This window comes from Hyperolius riggenbachi, chromosome 4 (genome assembly GCF_040937935.1).
Source record: "Hyperolius riggenbachi isolate aHypRig1 chromosome 4, aHypRig1.pri, whole genome shotgun sequence".
NCBI classification, from domain to species: domain Eukaryota; kingdom Metazoa; phylum Chordata; class Amphibia; order Anura; family Hyperoliidae; genus Hyperolius; species Hyperolius riggenbachi.
The window spans coordinates 244,821,406-244,844,005 of NC_090649.1; the positions used below are offsets into that span (position 1 = coordinate 244,821,406).

General features: G+C 42.5%; 1 protein-coding gene across 1 annotated transcript in view; it reads left to right on the top strand.

Moving 5' to 3' along the window:
* The window catches only part of BCKDHB (branched chain keto acid dehydrogenase E1 subunit beta), a 301,660-nt gene that overhangs the window by 85,557 nt on the left and 193,503 nt on the right, over nucleotides 1-22,600 (top strand). The window contains exon 4 of the mRNA XM_068279381.1: nucleotides 18,883-19,016. Within this exon, the coding sequence (XP_068135482.1) occupies nucleotides 18,883-19,016 (134 nt within the window). The remainder of the gene's footprint in view (nucleotides 1-18,882; nucleotides 19,017-22,600) is intronic.

Sequence of the window (22,600 nt, forward strand, 5' to 3'; positions counted from 1 at the left end):
ATCGCAGCCTCCACCGCGAATTCTGTGGGGGTTTCCGGCCGAATCGCTACTGCAAGCGATTCGGCCGGCGGCGCCGTTATCCTCTATGGCAGAGTTTCCCCGCGCGATTTGCCTGCGGGGAAACTCTGCGGATTTGCGGCCGTTTCCGCGAGAGTGGAAACGGGCCCTCAGCGGGGATTCAGATTACAAAATCAATTTGCTGTTCATTCACGACAGGTGTACTTTAAATGTGTTTGTGGTGGTGGCAGTGTTCCATAAAAGAAGAGGCCTCTTGAATGTCATTCTTACCATTTCATGTTGTTCATCGGCTATTTCGAAAGCCTGTGCTTATTTTCCTTTTCCCTTCATGTTACGAGAACACCAGTTATTTTCATGTACTCAATGGCATAAAGCTTATACATACAGGTTAATTGAAATGGACAGCATCCGTGCTTTTTTTTTCTCCTAGTGACGCAGATGTTTTGTGTAACCTGGCTTGTGCCTTCACCTACAGTCAGCACAGAGCTTGGAAAATGTGTGCCCTTCGTTTCAGCTGTGCCATTGACGCAAGCACTAAGACAATGTCCTTTAGCTGAATAGATCTTTAGTATGCAGATGTAGGTGCACTTCATGACTTATTCAACAGTGACATTTCTTACAGCAGATTTAAAATGTTCTTTATTTGTAGTAAACCAGATGAGTCTGATAGAATGTGTGGATCCAGGGAGGGTTTTCTTTGTTTGACCCTTACTGTAATGTACTGCATGCATTGTTTATTACATTACTTAATTTTTCTCATGATATGATAGAAGATCAAATCGTACACTTAAAAAAACAAAAACTAACCAAATGTTTTGTATAATCTTTATTGGTAATATAAATGATTTATCCTGCAAATATTTAAAGGCCTAGTACTCTCATCCAGCTACATAATGGTTAATAAATGTGAGTAGGGGGACTATGATATTACTTACACAATCTTCATATTTGATGCAGCTGGTTCTGAGTAATTCCCTTTGGAATAGTCAGTAATGTGGCCTAGAGATCTGAGCATAAAGTTCTGTACACATCTGCCATCAGTTTGGGGGTTTCTTGTAGGCAGAGCCATCACCTGACCACACCCATCTCTGCTCTCCTGTGGTGCACAGGGAGGAAATGAGCATTGTTCACTCTGTTCTCACAAGAATGGACTGGCTGGCATCTTTTCCCAGCAATTCCTTGTCTACCTCATGAGGGTGATGGTGGGATAGGGGCGGGAGTTTGCACTACAAATCAAAAACAGCTATTCAGTCCACCAAAGCAGTGTCTAACATAGCACAGGATGTCAGCATTGCAAACCCTGTCAGTTGATGGCTTTCGGGAGGAGGACAGCAGGATGAATGATGCCCCCCTCTTCCTACACTGTGCCAGGTGGCTGCAGCCTTTTTTTTGCCTCTGCCTCGGGCAGCGCAGAATGTGTCCTTGGTATACATCATCCTGATTTATAACTTCTTGGTATACAATTTGTAATTCTCATTAGTTATTGCATTGCTTAACTTGCCTACAGGACAACAGCATTAGCAATAATATCTTTTAATTTAAGAGAATTATTTTTGCATGATATGATAAGGAGTTAGAACCTTGTATGTATTGCTCCCTGGCCCTGTCTGTAAGAATGTTCTCCACTTCTTGTCCTGACAGGAAGTGAGTAAATCTCTTCAACAGGGTTTGAGATGGAAACCGATAGCATTTTTATACAGTGGAGAAGAGCTACAACACCAAACTTTTTTTTTTTCTTTCTTATTTCTTTTTCAGTAGTTTTATAGGGTTGGGAGTAAAGCTTTGTTGATGATCATGCAGCTGAGAATAAATTGCTCTGATTTAGTTTGTCTATAAGTAAGAGATGTTCAGATGTTAATTTCCTGTTGGAGGCCTGTTACTCTGTTGGACCAGGAACGCATTGAATGGAAGAGTGTGTTGGATTTAAACACAAAGAGAATGTTCTTTTTCCATGCACATTTATTTGCTGTGAAACAATTTGTAGCATATGCTCATCTTAAACTGTCCCATTTCCTAATAATTTCCTTAGTAGCTGTGCAGTTACTCTTGAATTTCTGTAGTTGGCTTGAGTGTGCACAGAATATCTAATCAGCATACCAGTGTAAGTATTGCAAGGATTTTTAAGGATAGTTACTTCTGAAAATTAAACTTTGTATTTCTTGTCTTTTTGTCAAAAATAATTCAGTGCCAGGATTTAAACAGTACTCCGAGATCCCAAGTAAAGGCTTTAAGGGAGGGGTATAACAATGGGGTGAGCAAGGGGTTCCAAGGTTGGAGGAGGCGCAATGTTGTACTTTCCCTTCAGTACAAGCACCTCCCATAGTTTCCCCAGTGGCCTCCAATAATGGCCATGCAGTGGGGTGCAGTAGAGCAGATTTAGCTAAAGTTCAGTCTTGGTGCTTTATGCAGTACCTTTTCTCCTACATGAATCACATTGTCTGAAATCATTCCTCCTTAATTATGACTTCCAAAGCAGTTGTGATACTTTAATCTGCCTCTACTATCTGCAGACTAGCTCAAAGATCTTACAAAAAAAAATTGCAAAGCAATTATTCTTTTATTTATATAGCTGGAGAGCATACTGGTAAGGCTGTTGTCTTTGATGTGGGATTTGAGCCCTTAACCAGGGCTCACATCCTGGCTCAAGCCATACTGGAAAACAGGAGAATGTAGTAGATAATTCTGCTGCACCGATTTTTATCGAGGCAATTGTAGACAAACAGCAATACAGTTCATGCGTATCCGAACAAACTTATGGCTCCTTCTTTAGGCAATTAATTATCTACTACATTTTCCTGGCTCTTTGGTGTTCTGCTTCCGATCACAGTAGGTACAGTGGTTGCAGCGACCCGTTTCCTGGATTGTATGTAGAACAGGAGTCTTTGGGCTAGGCTCCCTAATGATCCTGGTCGCAATGGTGCTGCAGCCAGTAAGCAATGTTTAGTTCTCCGGGAGAAAAGGGCTATATAAATGTTCTGTGTCTTGTCTATCTTCTTTAGCACTGTACATAGTACAAAACAAATAGTGGGAAGTATAGATACAGGAGACATTCAAAACTCTGTGCAATCAGGACATCCACACAAATGCATACATACTTGGTGTGTGGTGTGAGACCTCACCAGTAATGGTTCTGATAAAGTACAGCAGAACATGAAACACTAGGAGTAGGTCCCTGCCCTTGCAAGCTTACAATCTAGAGGGTAGTGGGGTAGACACAATAGGGGAGAAGACAAAGAGGTTAGCGGATGATTCAGTGAACCTCCAGTGCTCTGCCCCTGCATACTGCAAGATAATCTGGTGGAGCTCAATTTTCATCCGACACTTTTTGTCTGTGGATCATGGACTTCCTCATGAACAGGTCCCAAGTTGTTAAACTGGGTGATCTCTCCTCTAGACCTAGAGTTACCAACACTGGAGCCCCTCAGGGCTACGTGTTGGCACCAGTCCTGTTCTCCCTCCAAGGGAAACTCTCAAAATCATCACATTTCTGATAGATCCACCATTGTTGGCCTTGTAAGTAAGAATGATGAGCAGGACTACCACCAGAGGTTAATAGAGTTTGCAACTGGTGTAGAAAGAACAGGCTAGTCCTAAACAAAATAAAAACTGTTGAGATGATCATTGACTTCAGAAAGCATGCCTCTACCCCACCACTTATCTAGATCGATGGCACTGAAGTCGAAAGGGTATCTAGCGTCTGTCTCCTGGGCACAACCATCTCCAACGACCCGACTTGGAATGCCAATACCATCTCAATCCAGAAGAAGGCACAGCATAGATTATTTTTCCTCTGCCAACTATAAAAAAGTTTGGTATGGCCCAGGAACTTCTACGTTCCTCTACTCCGCCACCATAAAAATTGGTCCTCTGTTTATTTGTCCTGGTGTGGTATTCCAGCTCCTCCACCAGTGACAGATACAAAATTCAAAGGTTCAGCAGAAAGGAGAATTGGGGAAACCCGATCTCCTTTTAGACCTCATTCACAACACCAGACTGCGCTCGAGAGCAATTAGAATTGCCAATGACCCCTCACATCCAGGCCATCTCTTCTTCAGGCGGCTCCCATCAGGCCGGAGGTTCCGGGCCATCTCAATGCATAGGAACACTTTTTTTCCACTCTGCTGTAAAGCTCTTTAACTCTCTCCATGCCATGCCCCCTGCAGTCACCCCCCCCCTCCTTTTCCTCCGTAGGCTGCAGTTGTTGTTGTTGCACGCTTCGCTGTTGCTATTGATGTTTTATTATTGCCATTGTTACGGTTATTGTCATCTGTAACCTGAGGTTGTGTTTGACAATCTGTGTTGTATTACTTCCTACTGTCCTCTGCTGTTACTAATACCAGTTCTGGGCACACCCCAGTCATGCTTTGCAGATAAATTTGATTCTGATACTACTTATCACAAATTGTAAGCTAGTCTGAAAAGGTGTGTTTTTTTAAGAGTTTTTTTGTTTTGTTCCAACATTGATTTTTATTGAGTTTTAAGGTGATAACAAATTATGCAGTTATAGAACAAAGCTGAGGTTGTGTTCATTTCCAATATTAGGCATTACATTTGCAGATGAATAAATAGCAATGTATAACAAAACATTGTGACAGGGATAGCAGGCATAACTGTGCTAAAGTTAGTAAGGTGTATTAACTTAAACCGTTTCCCTTCTGTCTATAGGAGCCTAATTTCACTTGGAAATTTGCTAGGAAGTGGAGAATCATATCAAACATGGGCTGGGAACTAGAGTCCGGTCCCGCTCATTAACTTGGCCTCTACGGCTGAGCAAGACTGGGCCCCCTCCAGTCCATACCACAGGTAGTCTCCAGAATGAGGCTTCCTGTACTTTAGTACAATTGAGCATTCTCCTCTTATGTATTTCAATGCCTAGAACAGTTGGGGGAAGATTAGATAAGCGGTTCAGCTTGTTATCCCATTAATCTATATGGGGTTTATGGTAAGTGTTGCCTTGGGGATAAATTTGGGTTCGGTTGTGGGAGATATCTGGACTGAACACTTATGATGCATCTGTAAGAGAGTTTATAGATATAACTAACCTATAATAACAAGAACAATGAGTCCAACAGGGACTTCAACCATAGATGTAGATGTGCGCAGGGTGGGGGAGAGGTCTGCTAGTGCTAATAGTTGAATAGGGGTTTCCAAGAGTCTGGGATCGATCTGTTACGATTTCTAGGGCACAGTTTGGCTGAGAGTTTAAGTTCCAGTGTCAGGTTATTAGAGATCTTGGTGGTTAGTTGTGTCAAGCTCAATGGTTCCGTGGATTTCCAGTTAGTGGTGATTATGCTTTGGGCTACCATAATAATATGACATATTATAAATTGATGGGGCTTTCCAATCCTCTCAAGATCCAAAAGGAGTAATGCTAATTGTGGGGTGAGGCGGAATTTTGTAGAGTAGTGACTACAGATTATTAATTCAATTGAGTTTCAAAGTTCGGCTACTAGGGGGCATTCCCATAGCATATGCATTAAGGTACCTGTTTCTTTGTTACATTTCCAGCATATGTCGGATGTGGATTGAGAGAAGGTGGCTAATTTTCTAGGGGTGATATACCACCTATACAATGTTTTTTGGTGTTGTTCCCAGTGGGAGTTGCATTTGGAATAGGAAAGTAAAAGTTTATTTGCTCTAGTAATTTGTTCTGGTAGGATATGGATCTGGAGATCATATGACCAGGTTTGTAGGTATTTCTGTATAGGCGATGTATTTGAGTGTAAGAGCGTATTGTACCAGATGGAAATGCCTCCTTTTGCCTGTGCCTTGGAATTAAGAAGAGTGACTATATACTCATGCTGTTTGGGTATAGTGATTTTTTTTTTTTTGATCTGAGAAGACTGGAAATCCTCAAATAAGAGAATAACATTGAGTTTGGGAGTTTAAATTGAGTTTGGAGTTGTGTGAATGATTTTATATGAGAGTTATCAAATAAGTCATTTAGGAATAGAACTCCTCTGCTTACCCAATCTGAAACCTGGATATCCGGAATCATTACCTGTATAGTGGATATAGGAATCCTGACGCATAAGGAATGTTGGGACTCAGGGGGATATTTACAGAAATGCTCCCATGAGAGAAAGGTAGATTGAATGGTAGGAAATTCAGATTTAGGGGGGATATGTTTAAGAAGGATCCTGGCAAGCAGGTTTCGGAGCGAATATTTTAATACTCCACCTTTCTGAGACAACCACAATTTGTCTGGGGGTTTAGCCCACCATTGTCAAGCTGATTCAAGGTTAGCAGCATGATAATAATTCTCAATATTGGGAAGACCCATTCCTCCTGTATGCTTAGGGTATATCATGGTGTTATAGGAAACTCTGGCTTTTTTTTTTAAAGAGTATTTTTAAAGGTTTCCAGGCTTGAACATGGACAGGCCGTTGGTAAGCATTGCAAATGAGAGGTCATGCTTCGGAGAAGTCCTGGATAAGGGAGTGAGGGGAGGTGACCAAGCTTAACAAAAGGAGGGTCTCATGGGAGGAGCGTAGGTTTTGGGAGGGATGTTATCTGGAGAATGAGGAAATGTATAGAGGTGAACTCTTGTGTAGAGCTTTGTATGATAGGGTGAGGAGTTTGAACTGGATCATTTAGGTAATTTGCAGCCAATAGAGGGATTATCAGAGGAGTGGGAGGAGAGGTAGATGGGGTATCAGAGTACAGTAGGGATTGGAGAAGTCTGTTTTTTGTTAGGCAGAATGGTAGGGGGTTACAGTATTCAAGGTAGCATATGATTGGAGCATGTATAAACATTTTAATTAAAGTGGCCTTTGACGAAAAACTGTAGCAATTAAAATCCGTAGGCTGACATATACACGCACTTGCCCCAAATAAAATGCACCACCATTTTTTCTTCTTGTGTAGTTGTCACTTAGTGTGTAATTTTACTGCTCTGAACTGCTTATCGACAGACTGGTTTTGGATTAGTCCATGTCCAATGAGATTATCAGTTTCTTTTTAATTGTTTCAGAAAGCACGCCCTGCAGAATGAAGCAGATGGTTTTGGTGCATGGCACTCAGTGCCGTGTACACAACTGCTTCCAACGACAGGCGGACCCATACTGGGCATGTGCGCCTCGAAACCTCCCAAGAGCTGACAGATGTGTATTCGACCAATTGGTCGAATACACATAACGGGAGTGACCACGCTGGAACGAGGGGAGCAAGAAAAGACTGGGAAGGCTCTATAGGATCCAGAGCCTTCCCTGTCCTTGGGTAAGTATTTAACTTTTTTTTTTGCCTTTACATTTATGTTTAAGTGGCATTCAGCAGCTCTGCTGCTTTTTAATGGAGGCTCAGACTGCAAGTGGCAAATGGCTGTTCACCAAATAATTTGACCTCCTTTGACTTCTATTGCAGCCATATACTTATACTATAAAAGTAATAATCTGTGCTCAAAGCGGCACATGTGGAGTTTTTTTTATGTCATACCTGTGATAAAATTTTGAATGCATACACTGACTATGTAGATAGAGAACACAAAGTTGAACATATAAATGTCAGAAAATGAAATGTATCAAATGCAAAATACTCTTCAAATCACTCAAGCATGAAAAGGAACTTTGTGAAAAATTGTTCTTCAGATGAATAATATTTGGCTCTTTTTCACTTATAATTAAGTCCATGTGTTTTGCGTTTTGATTCTGTAAAGGAGTTTGCAATTGCCAAACACAATAGGAAACCAATATGGTAAGTTATAATTTCCATTATGATGGATGAAAACATATTTTGGTATTGGAGGGAAGTGCAAACATCATAATATTCAGAACTAAAACGGTAAAGAATTGTAATGAAGAGAGATTTAGATGTAGTAATGGAATTATATGTGAATGACTTCTAAAGGGGGTTGAATGTATGGATAATTTTAAACTAGAGTATAAAAGTTGCCAAAATACAGTTAAGTCTAAACAGTCTATATGCTTACCTCTTTAAATTTCAAAATATCTCTTCATTGAGAAGGAGCAAATGATAAACTATAAACATTTTAACAGAAAAATGAACAGAGCTGTGGTGGCAGATAGCCATTAGTATGAAAGAAAATTTGCATAATCTGGCAATTCACATATTGTAGAAACCTGCAAATATGAAATTATAGGGGTTTCCACTGGTCCCAGGGTTTTAATAGGTGTTGTCCAGGAGTAGTTTGAAGAAGCTATAGAGGGAGGAAAAAGCTTTGTTGCTAGTATTATTTTTAAGAGGAACATAGAAGGGGCCAGGTGCTATGTTAGTAGGCCCAAAGTGGGACATCCTCAACTGTCAATCCAAGGGGCCCATGTTTTAAGAAATGCTTTGGTTTTGTCGGCTATTTTTGCATTAATTTTTTTAGACAGCATAGTGGAGTCCACTGTTTTAATAACATCCGTGCCTGAAAGATATCTTGAATGCCAATTGCCAGAGATGTGTGTTTTGGCAGCATTCAATATATGTTGCATCAGCCTGTGCTACGGATATCTAAGGGTGGTCTGTTTGTGACCTAGTAAAATAGACCAATGGCCTTTAGTAATTGGTTTTTGGACTATTCGAGAGATAAGTTGAATAATTTCATTCCAAAAATAAGAAATTTTACGGCATGTCCACCAGATGTGAACTACTGAGCCCAGACTAGGGCAATCTCTGAAGCATTTATCTGAGACAGTGTTATAAAAAATATGCAATCTATGAGGGGTAAGATATGTGCGGTGGAAACCTTAATATGAGTACTATAATGCATTTGACTTCTATGCAATATCCTCTGCCTAATTGTTTGATCACCGCTCTGAATCCTGCATTTGCCTATTTTTTTCTTTTTCTCAAATGGTAATTTTGATAGCGATGCTTGTAGGACAAATTAATGGTAATAATACGTGCTTGATATTCATCACTGTATTAATGTAGTGTTGAATGTTAAAGTATGGTACTTTTAGTTCAGAGAAGTGAATTTATTTTAGCGACAGTCACATTTTTTGTATTCTTTGAAATCGTATAACAAACATGCTTTTTACAGGAGAAATAAAAACGTCAAACACGGCTCCTACGTGTTCCATATTTAGATTATTAGGACGGAGAACATTTGATGATAGGAAACTCTTACAAGCCTGAGGTTTATTAATGTGGATTCATTTGTAGGATGCATAATCATAAATCATGTAACCAGGAAGAGGTTTGTGAAGGACAGTCTTCTACTTGTGGTAAATAAGGTGGGGGTGTGCACAATTATTTATTGAAGGATAACTGACCCTCCTGTTGACACTGAGCTTTATAAAATGAAACATTGAAATGTTCGATTCCTGACTTGCCACAGGATTTTCCTGCCATGACTCAGCATCATGGTGAGCATGTTTAAACTTGCGGCAGTTCTTTAACCCTTCTGATATCTTTAGGTGTATGGGCAGGTTTTCTTTTTTTTTTTTTTTTAAATCAGTAACAATATTTTCCACTAGTGCTTTTTATTGGTAGAGCCAGAAAATGTTTTTTTTTGTAATGCATAAGTGATCTAAATGGGTGTATGTATCCCATAGACACCATGGAAGAGTAAGAAAAAGCACATCAGTCACTGTCCGGACTTCACTACCCACCACCAGTTTATGCTGTGTCTGTGAGGCATAGGATTTATAAGGTGATGGGCTGCACTAGCAGTGGTATACCTTGGATGTTACGCTGGGAATACAGGGCGCGTCCCCGCGGGCGTGCGGATTGATTCCCGCTCCGTGCGTTTCTTCTTTTGTTCTCCCCGCCGGTATCGATCCGGCGGGGTATCAGACAGGTCGGAAATTATCAATCGAGCCATCAGCGGCTCGATTGATAATTTCAAACTAACCGTGTATTCCCAGCATAGGATTGCTGTATTGTAAACGAATTTGATAGATGGTCCGCAGAACTCTCAGATGGTGTTGTTTCCCCAGCGATGCCACAAGCCACAGATTCCTCCGGAATGCAGTAGATATCCTGAGGTCACAAAGACTCGCCAGAGGGGAGTCCAATAGGATAGTAGCATGCAAGAGATATACGGCACATCTAAGTGTAAACCGTCTTTATTACGTAGCATATAAAACAATAAAAGGAAAAGGAAAACTCACATACGGGGCCCGTGCACTGGGAACCCCGAAAAAGTAGCACGCATAAAATGGTCAATAGAAGACCTCAGATGTAATGGCGCCGCCTATCGCCTTCCTGACCGGTTTCACAATCTTCATCATCAGGGGAGAAAGGTGACCAGGCGGCCAGCACCAAATTTATAACATTTTTGAGTTAAAAAATGGGAGTGGTTAAACTCCACCCAATTCAGGCTGCACTAATCAAAAACAGAAAACATCAAACACAAAATAAAACATTGTGACAAACTTCATTGTGTGAGAAGAAAAATAACAACAACAAATCTCTCAAATAGTGTGAGAAAGAGAAAGTGAGTGCAATATAACCTGCATATTCACTTCATAGTAGACTAGGTAAGATTAAATTAAAGACTAGATTGATTACTCTGCCCTAGGCAGGGCAGCCATCAGGGGGGGGGGGGGCAACTGACACTGCAGTGAAGGGCCCAGGGCTTCTGGGGGCCCTGGGCCCCCCAAAGCACTGGAAGTGCCGCATGTGCTGGCTGTGGTCCTGTGGCTCACTCACCAGCATACTGCGTTCCAGCACTGAGGGAAGAGTGACACCAGCTACAGCGGACTTTCTATACTGGGGCACCACCAATATCTGGCTACAGGCTACCGATACTGGGGCACCACCTATACCTGGCTACCTATACTGGGGCACCACCAATACCTGGCAACCTATACTGAGGGCACCACCTGTACCTGGCTGCCTATACTGGGGAGCCTATAGCTTGCTACCTATACTGGGGGCACCTGTACCTGGCTAACCTATACTGGTGCACCACCCATACCAGGCTACCTATACTGGGGGCAACTATACCAGGCTACCTATGCCGGGGCACCACCTATAGTTGAATACCTATACTGGGGGCACCTGTATCTTGCTGGTCTATACTGGGGCACAAGCTATACTAGGCTACCTATACTGGGGGCATCTACACCAGGCTACCTATACTGGGACACCACCTATAGCTGGCTACTTATACTAGGGGAACCTATACCTGGCTACCTATACTGGGGGCACCTATGCCTGGATAACTATAATGGGGGCACCTACACCTGGCTAGGGCAGGGGGAAGAGCTGAGACAGAAGGGGATAAGAGGTAACACGGGGGAAAAGAGGCACGGGGACAGAGGCGGACAAGAGAGGCACAGGGACGGACACGGGGGTGGGGTGGCTAGTGGGTGGGCCCAGGGAGGGGGGCCCAAGTCTGATTATGCGTGAGGGGCCCCAAAATGTCTGCTGGCGGCCCTGGCCCTAGGGCATGTCTTTCCTATGTGGAAACTTCTTTCTAGCTGAAAAACAAACACTTCCTGTACCGGAAGTAGTCACTGGAACTCAGGAAGTAACTCTGCACCCCACCAAGGTCAAGTGGAGCACAAGTTCTTCCTGGAAAAAAAAAATCCAATCCATACTCAGTCCTGAGAGTTCCCATCTGTAGGTTGCTGCCCATCACCTGTGACAGAGCTCTGAACCAAACTGTGTCATCTGTGTTGCTGCATTCATTTCCACCTCTGGCAGCTCTTGCTTCTGCACTTCTCTAGTTAGATTTACTTCGAAAGTGTAAAAGCCAGACCAACCCCAAAATTAAATAAAAACCCCAAAATTGAATAAAAAAGTTCTTATAGCTATTGGGTTGAACTGAAAATACAGAAGTGAATGTAAAAAAAAAAAAGCTCATGGAAGCAAAGTGGTAAACAAAATTCAGTTTTCATTAGTGAGAGCTGCTTTGAGCTGCAGTACAATTTGCTTTCTTACAATTGTATATTTAACTGGTGGGTGGATGAATCAAGAATGACCCCGTGACTCTCAAAGTAAGAAGAACAATGGAGGCCAGACTAAATTTTCCAACATTACATGGTTTTATTTTGTGTAACAGGCTGCTTTTAACATTGCCTAGTATAATATAGGGCCATTTTAAACGGCTATAATTTGTGCATGTGAGTCATTAGTAAGAACGATTGCCTTCAGGCTATGTTAACAATCAGTAATCCATATGTCCTTTAGGTGTGAAGTCTCCAGCTTTCCGGAATTGGCTGCCTATACCATTTGTAACACTACATCCATTGCTGACTAATTTCATATAACTTTTGAAGCATGTCACTAGCTATGTCTGTGGCTGATAAATTGTATCTTTCCAAAGTCATCCTACAAGCAATAACTACCAGTTAGATCTTTTTAACTGTCGCGCTAACTTTTTAACTATAGTGCTCATTTTACACCAGTGCAGGACAGATCTGCACTACGGCATTTGGGTGTGCAGGACCCAGCTTTGTATGGCATTGTGGCCAAAGGCAGAGTAACAAACCCATGTTGCTAGGTATTTTGACAGAAATGCACCAAATGCATCTACTTTACATATATATACATCAGTGCTTATCTGCTGAAGGATTTTAGTTGTTTTTTTTTTTTTTACCTAGATTATTATTACTACTACTATTGTTTTGTATAGAGCCAGCATCTTCTGTAGATGACATCAGGTGTAAGAGGTCCAGGTTTGCTTATGCTAAGATCATTAGCCACTGCAGTGAGAACAAATAGTGTGGTTGTCATGATCGCTGCTGCAGCAGGTATTGCTGGAAGTAGTAGTGCTGCAGCTCAGGCAGTTCTGATCTCTTTCCATGCAAGCTGCATAGCTTTGTCTGCCTTTCCCTGCTGTCAGCTTGTGACTGATTATCATTCACCTGTGTGGGAATCTGCATGTCTGCTCCCATTGGATGACCTCAGTATAAAGATCTGCTTCCTGCAGGACTCCTCGGGTTATCATAGCTTCAGTTTAAGCCTGTCTTGCTGTTGCTTCAGCCCCCGATCGTGTTTCTTGTTCTAAAGATACTTTGCTGGTCTTTACATCATATATTGGTTCATTGCCAATATATATGCATACCAGCACGTTTATTATTTTCCTTGTATTCGTGTTACGTTGATACATCAGTGTCGCTGATATATCCGTACACGAACTGTTTATATCCTGTGTGCAGTTAGTCAGCTTTCCAGCACGTTTTGGTAGGTTGCGTGTATCGTGATCACCCGTGCTGAGTTAGTTACCCTGCTCCTGGTTCTGTTTGTGGAATGCGTTCATCTCTGCGAAGATAGCGAATCCTTCTGAATCCTGTTCTGTTACCGTTTGTGGATTGCGTTCATCTCTGCGAAGAGATAGCGAATCCTTCTGACTCCTGTTCCCTGTATTACTCCAGTCCTAGTCAGTGTTCCTGCTTATGTCATATATCGGTTCATTGCCGATATATACATATGTTAGTCAGACGTTACAAATAGTTTCATTGATAGCTGTAATTGTAATACGCTAGGAAAACATACTTATTGTATATTTGTCTGTGTTACGTTCATCTATCTTGATCCTGCTATTTCCTGACTATCCTGTCCTGTCTTTGTGTGGCACACCATCGCTGCAACGCATTGGCTGCCTCATTCCAGTCTGTCTTGTTGTGGACGCTTGCTGGCACTAAGTAGCGGCTAGCTAGCAAGCGTTCATTCTGTCTACCTGTCCTGATCTCCTCAGTTCTGGTTTATGCGCTCAGCGCTACTTTGCGCTGAGACGTTATAGCGAAAGTATTGTTTGTGGCTGTCGGATCTGCACCGGCTCTGTGCGCCACAATCTCCTATTGTAGTCAGTCCTCCCCTCCACTATACTAGGGATAGCCTGTTTCCTTGTGCTAGTGTGTGTACCTCCTCCACGTCAGCTCATGCGTTGCATGCTGACTGTGGAGAATACACCACCAAGCCTTACATTATGAAAACCCCATTACCAATCCCCACTGTGGGGGGGATTCCCAGAAAGTATGATACTGTTAATTATGGTTCCTGTTCCTTTAAGAAATTTGAAGAACTTAGCTCTGAAACAGAAAATGAGTTTTTCTCTGAATGTGCCAGGTTCCTGGCCAATCCCGATCTCCAAACGACTCCTGTTTCAACCTGGGCACTCCAGCTAGTTTATATTTTGTTTAAAGGGGAATTGTTCCAGTGGGCCTTTGATGTCCTCGATCATTCGGATTTGAAAGAGAGACCGCTGGAATTTCTAGCGTTTGTGATCCATAACTGGTTGCGCATAGATCCATTGCCTTTTCCTCTAAATGAACTCCTGGCAGCAGGCCAATCAGCTGCCCCTTCAATTGTTTGCAAAAATGATCAGCAAGCAGAGAGTGTTCCTGATAATTTTCCTGCAGCTTTGAATAAATCACCAAAGGCAGCAGGGTCTAAGGCAAAACGCAAACGTTCTAAGAAACGTGTCCGATCTGCAGAGTCGTTATCCTTAGCGACTGAGACCTATAATGAGTTTCTGCCATTAACAGATAATGAAATGCAATTGTCTTTCAGGGGAGTTAAATGGACTTATGAAACTACTAATGAACTTTCATCACTGGCTAGGGAAAATAAAGATTTTTGTTTAAAAGAATTATCTGAGTATGATTATGAGGAGATATTACAGAGTATTGAACAAATCAACTTATTTGTGAACCAAGGGAAGTTTGCATACACTACAGTTCAACACTTGCTACAGGTATTGGAGATTCTTAAGAATAAGGAATCTGCCAATCACCTGCTAATTAACCCAATACATGTCCCTGCCACAATCATATCTGCAAACTGTGATCAGCCTAAATGTTCAGCTAGGTATGCATGGGATCCCCCATTCGAGAAGGGAGAGATGGAATCCCTGGTCTGTGAATGGAAGAATGATTCAAGTTCATTTTGTCAATTTTACAGTGCAAAAAGTGAATTCGTATTGAATGCATGCATTAAGTCGGCCTATAACCTAACAGAGACTGGTGTGTGTAGGTATGACTGTGTGGCTCCTTTGATTGATGTGTGGGAACTGATTTTGGATAATTTTTATGTGACTCCGAATTCGCAAATTTGGCGTTCTGACCCGCCTGCTTCAGCACCTTTGGCTGATTCAGCAGGTGATTCGGAGCTCTTTTTGTGTGAAATTGAAGTTCCTGCAATTCCACCCTGTACCATGGATAACTCAGTGTTACTTACCAGTAAAACAGAAGCCACTGATACATTCTTAACCTTGCCCTGCGCAAATTTCTCAGCAGAGAATCCAGAGGTCCTGCTGACTTCCGAGTCCAGCCTAGCCAGTACTCATGACTCTTTGTTCAGTGAAACAGACATCAGAAAAATCTTGCCTGCCTCTGCAAACACTTCTGCAGAAATTACCTGTGTTAATAAAGTTCAACTCCTGTCTGATCCAGCAGATGTCAATAGATGCATTCCATTATCTTCTGAGTTCCAGCAATCCTGCCTAGAAACCTCAGAACCCCAGCATCTGAATTTCCCAATTTTACAAATGAATGGTGATTCAGATGCGCAAACATTGTGTCTTGATCTTCCTGTTTCTACACCTCGCTCTAGTTTCGTGAATAGCTCAGAGCATCTGCTATGTGAACCTGAAATCGCAGAATTATTACTTTGTTCAGAAAATGTTCCAGTAAATTTGCCCTGTATCGTGAATAGCTCAGAGCATCTGCTATGTGAACCTGAAATCGCAGAATTAGTACCTTGTTCAGAAAATGTTCCAGTAAATTTGCCCTGTACCATGAATTGTGCAGTAGATCTCTCCTATGAAGCTCAGGTCACAGAATCCTTATGCTGTCCAGCAGGTGCTTCCATGGTTTTGCCCTGCAATATGGACTGTTCAGTGATCCTGTCCAGTGAAGCTGGAGTCGCAGAGTCCTATGCTTCACCCAGTACTTTGGATACTTCAAACCCTCTAGCAGAAGACTCTGAGGCACTGCTTACCTCAGTGGGTGTTGCAGCAATATTCACTTGTTTAGCAGCTGTCTTAGAATTAAAGTCCACTCTAAATAAACTTGATGAATCTTTGTCTGATGAAGCAGAAGTCATTGAAATATTGTCCTCGTCAACAAGTGTCTTAGATACCTTGCCCTGTACACAGTCTGATTTAACCAATGTTGTTGAGTCCCTCTCCAGTGTTGTAACTGCCGAGGAACTCCAGCCCTGTCCTCTGAATGTTTCAGAAGTCTTGCCCTGTAACATGGATAATTCTGATTCTCTGGTCAAAATAACAGAATTCTCAGAATTTCAGTCTGATTTAGTAAGTGTTCCTGAAAACCCGCCTGGTATCTTGGAAAATTCTGATTCTCTGGCCGGTGTGGCAGAGATTCTGGAGTTCCCTTCCTGTCCAGGGAATTCCTCAGATTTGCCTAGTCCAGTGGGGGTTTCTGCAATACTGACTTGTTCTGCAGCCCCTCATGAGCTCCAATCCAGTGTATTAGATGGGTCTCTGTCCAGTCCAGAGGAAGTTGTGGAGTCCCTATCTAGCTCAGTTCATACATCAGAAGACTTGTCCTGTCTTGTTTATGCCCCTGAACCTGATTTGTTAATAACCTTGCTAGAATCAGAGACATCCAAGTCTGTTCCTGCGTTCTTTAGTGAGAGTCCAGTGCTTGTGAAGTCTAGTCATGATGAATTTTTGTCCAGTGCTGGTTTCGGTCCTATCTTGGCTGACCCTGAGGTTCACAGTTCCTTGACATGCCCAGAGGTTTCTCTTGTGCCAGTGTGCCCAGATGTGCTTTGTGTGCCAGAATGCCCAAGTGTGTCTAAGGTGCTAGCATACTCAGATGCTTCCTTAGGGGAGACATGTTCTGATGTTGCCAGTCTGCCTGCATGCCCAGAGATGGTTCTGGTCCCTGAAAGCCCTGATCTTGATGTTTGTCCTTGTAACCCTGACTCAGGAATTGCCATAGGTTCCATGGGGGTTCTTGATAGTTCTCCATGTGAGCCTAAAGGGCGTTCTGACCTTTTGGGATCTCTTTGGAGCTTTAAAGTGTTCTGGGAGATCTCTGAAGAAGCTTGTCCTGGTACCTTGGACTGGTTCAACAGTGGGTTTTGTGTTGGTAAAGACAGTTCCGGTGGGCATTGCAAAGGCTTTGGCATTTTTGGACGGTCCCTGGAAGGCAGTGGGTATCGCTCAGAGAGCTTCGGGGGGCTTTCTTCTGGAAATCATGGTTCTGATGGGTGTCATACTGAGTCTTGTAGTACTGATGGGCATGGTTCTGTAGGTTCTGGTTCTGATGGGTCCAGTCTTGTGATGACTGATTCTGGAATTTGGTCTTGCCGGACTGTCCCGGTCATCATGAATTATCAGTTAGGTTGTCTCCTTGGGAATGTCAGTTTTGAGAGGCGTCTGGTATCCGCCTTTAAGGGCGGGGGTACTGTCATGATCGCTGCTGCAGCAGGTATTGCTGGAAGTAGTAGTGCTGCAGCTCAGGCAGTTCTGATCTCTTTCCATGCAAGCTGCATAGCTTTGTCTGCCTTTCCCTGCTGTCAGCTTGTGACTGATTATCATTCACCTGTGTGGGAATCTGCATGTCTGCTCCCATTGGATGACCTCAGTATAAAGATCTGCTTCCTGCAGGACTCCTCGGGTTTTCATAGCTTCAGTTTAAGCCTGTCTTGCTGTTGCTTCAGCCCCCGATCGTGTTTCTTGTTCTAAAGATACTTTGCTGGTCTTTGCATCATATATTGGTTCATTGCCAATATATATGCATACCAGCACGTTTATTATTTTCCTTGTATTCGTGTTACGTTGATACATCAGTGTCGCTGATGTATACGTTCACGAACTGTTTATATCCTGTGTGCAGTTAGTCAGCTTTCCAGCACGTTTTGGTAGGTTGCGCGTATCGTGATCACCCGTGCTGGGTTAGTTACCCTGCTCCTGGTTCTGTTTGTGGATTGCGTTCATCTCTGCGAAGAGATAACGAATCCTTCTGAATCCTGTTCTGTTACCGTTTGTGGATTGCGTTCATCTCTGCGAAGAGATAGCGAATCCTTCTGAGTCCTGTTCCCTGTATTACTCCAGTCCTAGTCAGTGTTCCTGCTTATGTCATATATCGGTTCATTGCTGATATATACATATGTTAGTCAGACGTTACAAATAGTTTCATTGATAGCTGTAATTGTAATACGCTAGGAAAACATACTTATTGTATATTTGTCTGTGTTACATTCATCTATCTTGATCCTGCTATTTCCTGACTATCCTGTCCTGTCTTTGTGAGGCACGCCATCGCTGCAACGCATTGGCTGCCTCATTCCAGTCTGTCTTGTTGTGGACGCTTGCTGGCACTAAGTAGCGGCTAGCTAGCAAGCGTTCATTCTGTCTACCTGTCCTGATCTCCTCAGTTCTGGTTTATGCGCTCAGCGCTACTTTGCGCTGAGACGTTATAGCGAAAGTATTGTTTGTGGCTGTCGGATCTGCACTGGCTCTGTGCGCCACAATCTCCTATTGTAGTCAGTCCTCCCCTCCACTATACTAGGGATAGCCTGTTTCCTTGTGCTAGTGTGTGTACCTCCTCCACGTCAGCTCATGCGTTGCATGCTGACTGTGGAGAATACACCACCAAGCCTTACAGTGGTCATCACTTGCTGTTAGCTCTTTCATCTTGTGAATTTTGGTAATCCAATATTCTTCCCTGTGTATGTTATGTAGATTTTGAGGTCCTTCATATTCTATACATTTTTGCATTTTTTTTGGGCAGGGGCAATCATACTAGCCCCCATATGAATAATGTGGTTAATTGCTTGCCCCTGTTACACATATAGGTGTAAAGTGCTGAATAATAAGGTGACACCGCAATCCCCAATATCACTGTTTATAAAATGCATGGCCCTTATAGCCACATTCTGTCTGTTTTTGGCTTTGTGTATGAAGAGGTGAGGGCGTTCATTCCTCTTGACAATTCATAGGTTTTGAAACTGATCACGTATGAAATATTTCAGTTATTACATTTTGTTTTCCAGGTAAAGACAGAGTTTTCAACACTCCGTTGTGTGAACAGGGAATTGTTGGATTTGGCATTGGAGTTGCAGTTGCTGGCGCTACCTCCATTGCTGAGATCCAGTTTGCAGATTACATCTATCCTGCATTTGATCAGGTTTGTACAGCATGTTTTCACAATACAGTCATGTCTTCATTTATTTATAATATCACAAGGGTAAAGCAAACTTGCGCATTTTCTTTGAGTTTCCATAGATTTGGTTTATAGTATAGTTCACATGCATTTTGTGGCTTGAGCTACTATTAAGAAACTCTTGTCTAACAGTAGATCAATCCTCTCTTGCTTTCATTTATACCGTTCTGCATTGTAAATTGGTGAATCATAGTTTAGAGTACTTTTATGCCACCAACTCTCACAATTGTAATCACATCCATTCCGTGTCACAGTTTTCCATGGTGGCTTGACCATCAAAAAAAAGTCTGAAAAACTGATAATAAATTTAGCATTAATATCTTAGACACAAGCTGGTGTTTGGGGTTTTTTCTTTGTTTATTTTTTTGAAAGGACAAAAGTGTGATTCATGATCACATTTATCTCTGACGGTACCTGTATTGGAGTAATGGGGCACATTGACAGTTAAATCGGATTATTCAATAGAACAATCAATACAATAAGGTGTTCAAATAGATCATTACATTTTGAGCGATTTTCTCTACATTGACATCAGATAATTTTTTTTTTTTTTTTTAAACTGAACATTTTTCTTGAGAAAATTAGTCTTAAAAGTGATTGATTGAGACGGTCAATGGTGGGCACACCTACAACCAATCCTGATGTAACTGTTGTTCTTTCTGATGGAATTGTTAAATCAATAATCATTCTGGATAAATTCTGCATTAAATGGCACAGCTTTCCTCAGTCCAAACACTGCATGCATCCTGCAGCTATGCTCCTTGATTTACTGTAGGTATGTAACGATTGGTGTCAGCAAGCACAGATTTTCTGATTATTGGTGATCTGCAGTATCACCAATAATACAGATGTTATACCTGATTATGTGGTGATCTGCAGAATTGCCAATAATAAAAGTATAGCAAGACACAGGACACACAGGTGTAAGATAGTGTTTTGGTGCAACAGTAATTTTGGAGGAGATGCCCACTTTCCCAGAGGGGCTGGTAGAAGGGGGTATCTCTAAGGAACACAGTACTCAGTACCCCAGCAGGCTGGAGACTCAGAGCAATGGTGATAGTTTCACCCGAGGAGCGGGTGATACACAGCGAGACAATGTAGAGTGATCACTCGAGGGGCGAGTGATTCAGACTGTACTGCAGCAGGTGATTCCCTGAGGAGCAGGAGATCCCGACAGTGCTGTATTAACTAGTCACCGGACGAGCAGGTGATTAAGACACTACTGCAGCTAGCAACCTGAGGAGTAGGTGATGAAGACTGTACTGCAGCTATCAACCTGAGGAGCAGGTGATTTAGACTATACTGCAGCTATCTACCTGAGGAGCAGGTGATTCAGACTATACTGCAGCTATCTACCTGAGGAGCTGGTGATAACTAAACTGAGAGTGTCTCATCAGGACTAAGCTCCCTGGTGAGGGCAGAAGAGTCAGACAAGCAGGTTCGGCTGGTAGAAGGGGGTATCTCTAAGGAACACTGTACTCAGTACCCCAGCAGGCCGGAGACTCAGAGCAATGGTGATAGTTTCACCCGAGGAGCGGGTGATACACAGTGAGACAATGTAGAGTGATGATCACTCGAGGGGCGAGTGATTCAGACTGTACTGCAGCAGGTGATCCCGACAGTGCTGTATTAACTAGTCACCTGAGGAGCAGGTGATTAACTAAACTGAGAGTCCCTCACCAGGACTAAGCTCCCTGGTGAGGGAAGAAGAGTCAGACACGCAGGTTCGGCAACACACGGACAGATACGGTACAGAGACAGGAAGCTAAATCAGAGTAGTAGTTCAGGCAGAGTCGGCAACTTATATCAGATAGGCAAAGATACCGAATCAGAGAGCAGAAGAATAGTCAAACTAGCAGAAGGTCATAACTAAATAATACAATTCAATTAGTACTTTAAGCTATCAACAGAATCTGGCTAAGTGTGGATCCCCAGCTCCAGCTAGTTCTAGCACACTTTGGGATCTGACTAGGTCTGAGTGCTAACATGTAGCATATGCAACAGCAGACGCGGAACAACTGACAGTCAGGTCCAATATATACTAAACGCGCTCTATAGCGCCGCCCCAGTCACTCAGCCAATCCAGAGCATAGCTGGAGTCAGCTGACCGAGTGATCAGCTGACTCCCCTTCTAGATGCATAAAGGTCCTTTCACTTGGCGCGCGCAGCCCTTAGTCTATGAGCGATAGAAGGACCAGGCAAAGCACCAGCATGTAACTGTGCGGCGGAAACCGCCGGCTGCAACGCGGTGATAGCCGCCATGCTGCTTGCTGTTGCGGCGGTATCTCCGCTATCCATTACAAGGTACAAGTTGAGAGGAGCACAAAAAGTGCAAATTAAAGGAATCCTGAAGTGAGAGGGATATGGAGGCTGCCATATTTATTTACTTTTAATCACTAAGTGCAAAATGGACATTCTATTTTTGCACTAGTTAGTGCAAATAGGATGTTTTATACATGTCCATTTTACATCAATTCTCCAGGGCCCATGTGCAAGTGCACATCAATTTTAATCACTTCCCCACCACAGGTTATTTCCCCTTAAAAAACAGAGCAATTTTCACTTTTCACGCTCCTCCCATTTATTCGTCAATAACTTTGTTACTTATGACACCGAAATGAGCTATACATAATTTTGTACCATCATTTGGTATATCTGACGTGATAAAACGGAGGATGTACCCCCATGCAACGCATAGTCCTTTTTAATAAATCTTTTTTACTTTTTTAAAAAAACTCATTGCCAAAGTTTCCTTCTAGCCGTATTACATCTGCGGCTTCCTTCCTTCAATCATTCATTCAGAAGCGCCGTGACGTCCAGACTCCGCACGCTTACTATTACAGCAGCATGTTGGCGTTCTGGTTTCCATGTTGGTCAGTGGATTTTGATGACGATCCTCACGTGACGCCGGCTCCTGCCACGTGGTTTACAGCGGGATCTTGGAGAGCTCAGTCCCCAGCCATCTAAGAGGGATGCAAGCGCTTCTCGGCTAGGCACTGACTGCTAGCCGCAACGTGAATGGGTGAGACCAGTCCCAATTGTTATTTGCCATAGTTTCAGCAAACTATTTCAGAGCGCACCCTTCCTTTTTTCTTGTTGTTACTAGTGGTATTTCCTGGGAGCTGCCTAAATACGAAGGGGGCTGTCCAGATCGCACCAAGGGGACTTATCCACACCCCACACTTTTGCAATACATCATTTTGTTTCACTACAAATTAGGCTTTCTTTGGGTGGTATTTTTTGCTAAGAATTATTTTATTTTAGCAGCATCTTAAAGGGCGTAATAAGAAAAAAAATGAATAAATGCATTTTTTCTCAGCTTTCAGTCACTGTAGTTTTTTTTTTTTTTTAACAATAGAAGCCACTATAGTATTAAAATGAAATGGGCTGCGATGGATAAAACCAACATGTTTTATTTGCCTATTTATCCTGGTTATTACAATGTTTAAATTGTGTCCCTAGTACAGTGTATCGTGATAATATTTGGAAATCAAGGTGTATATTTTCCATTTGCATTTCTTTATACTAGATCAAGCATTGGATTTAAA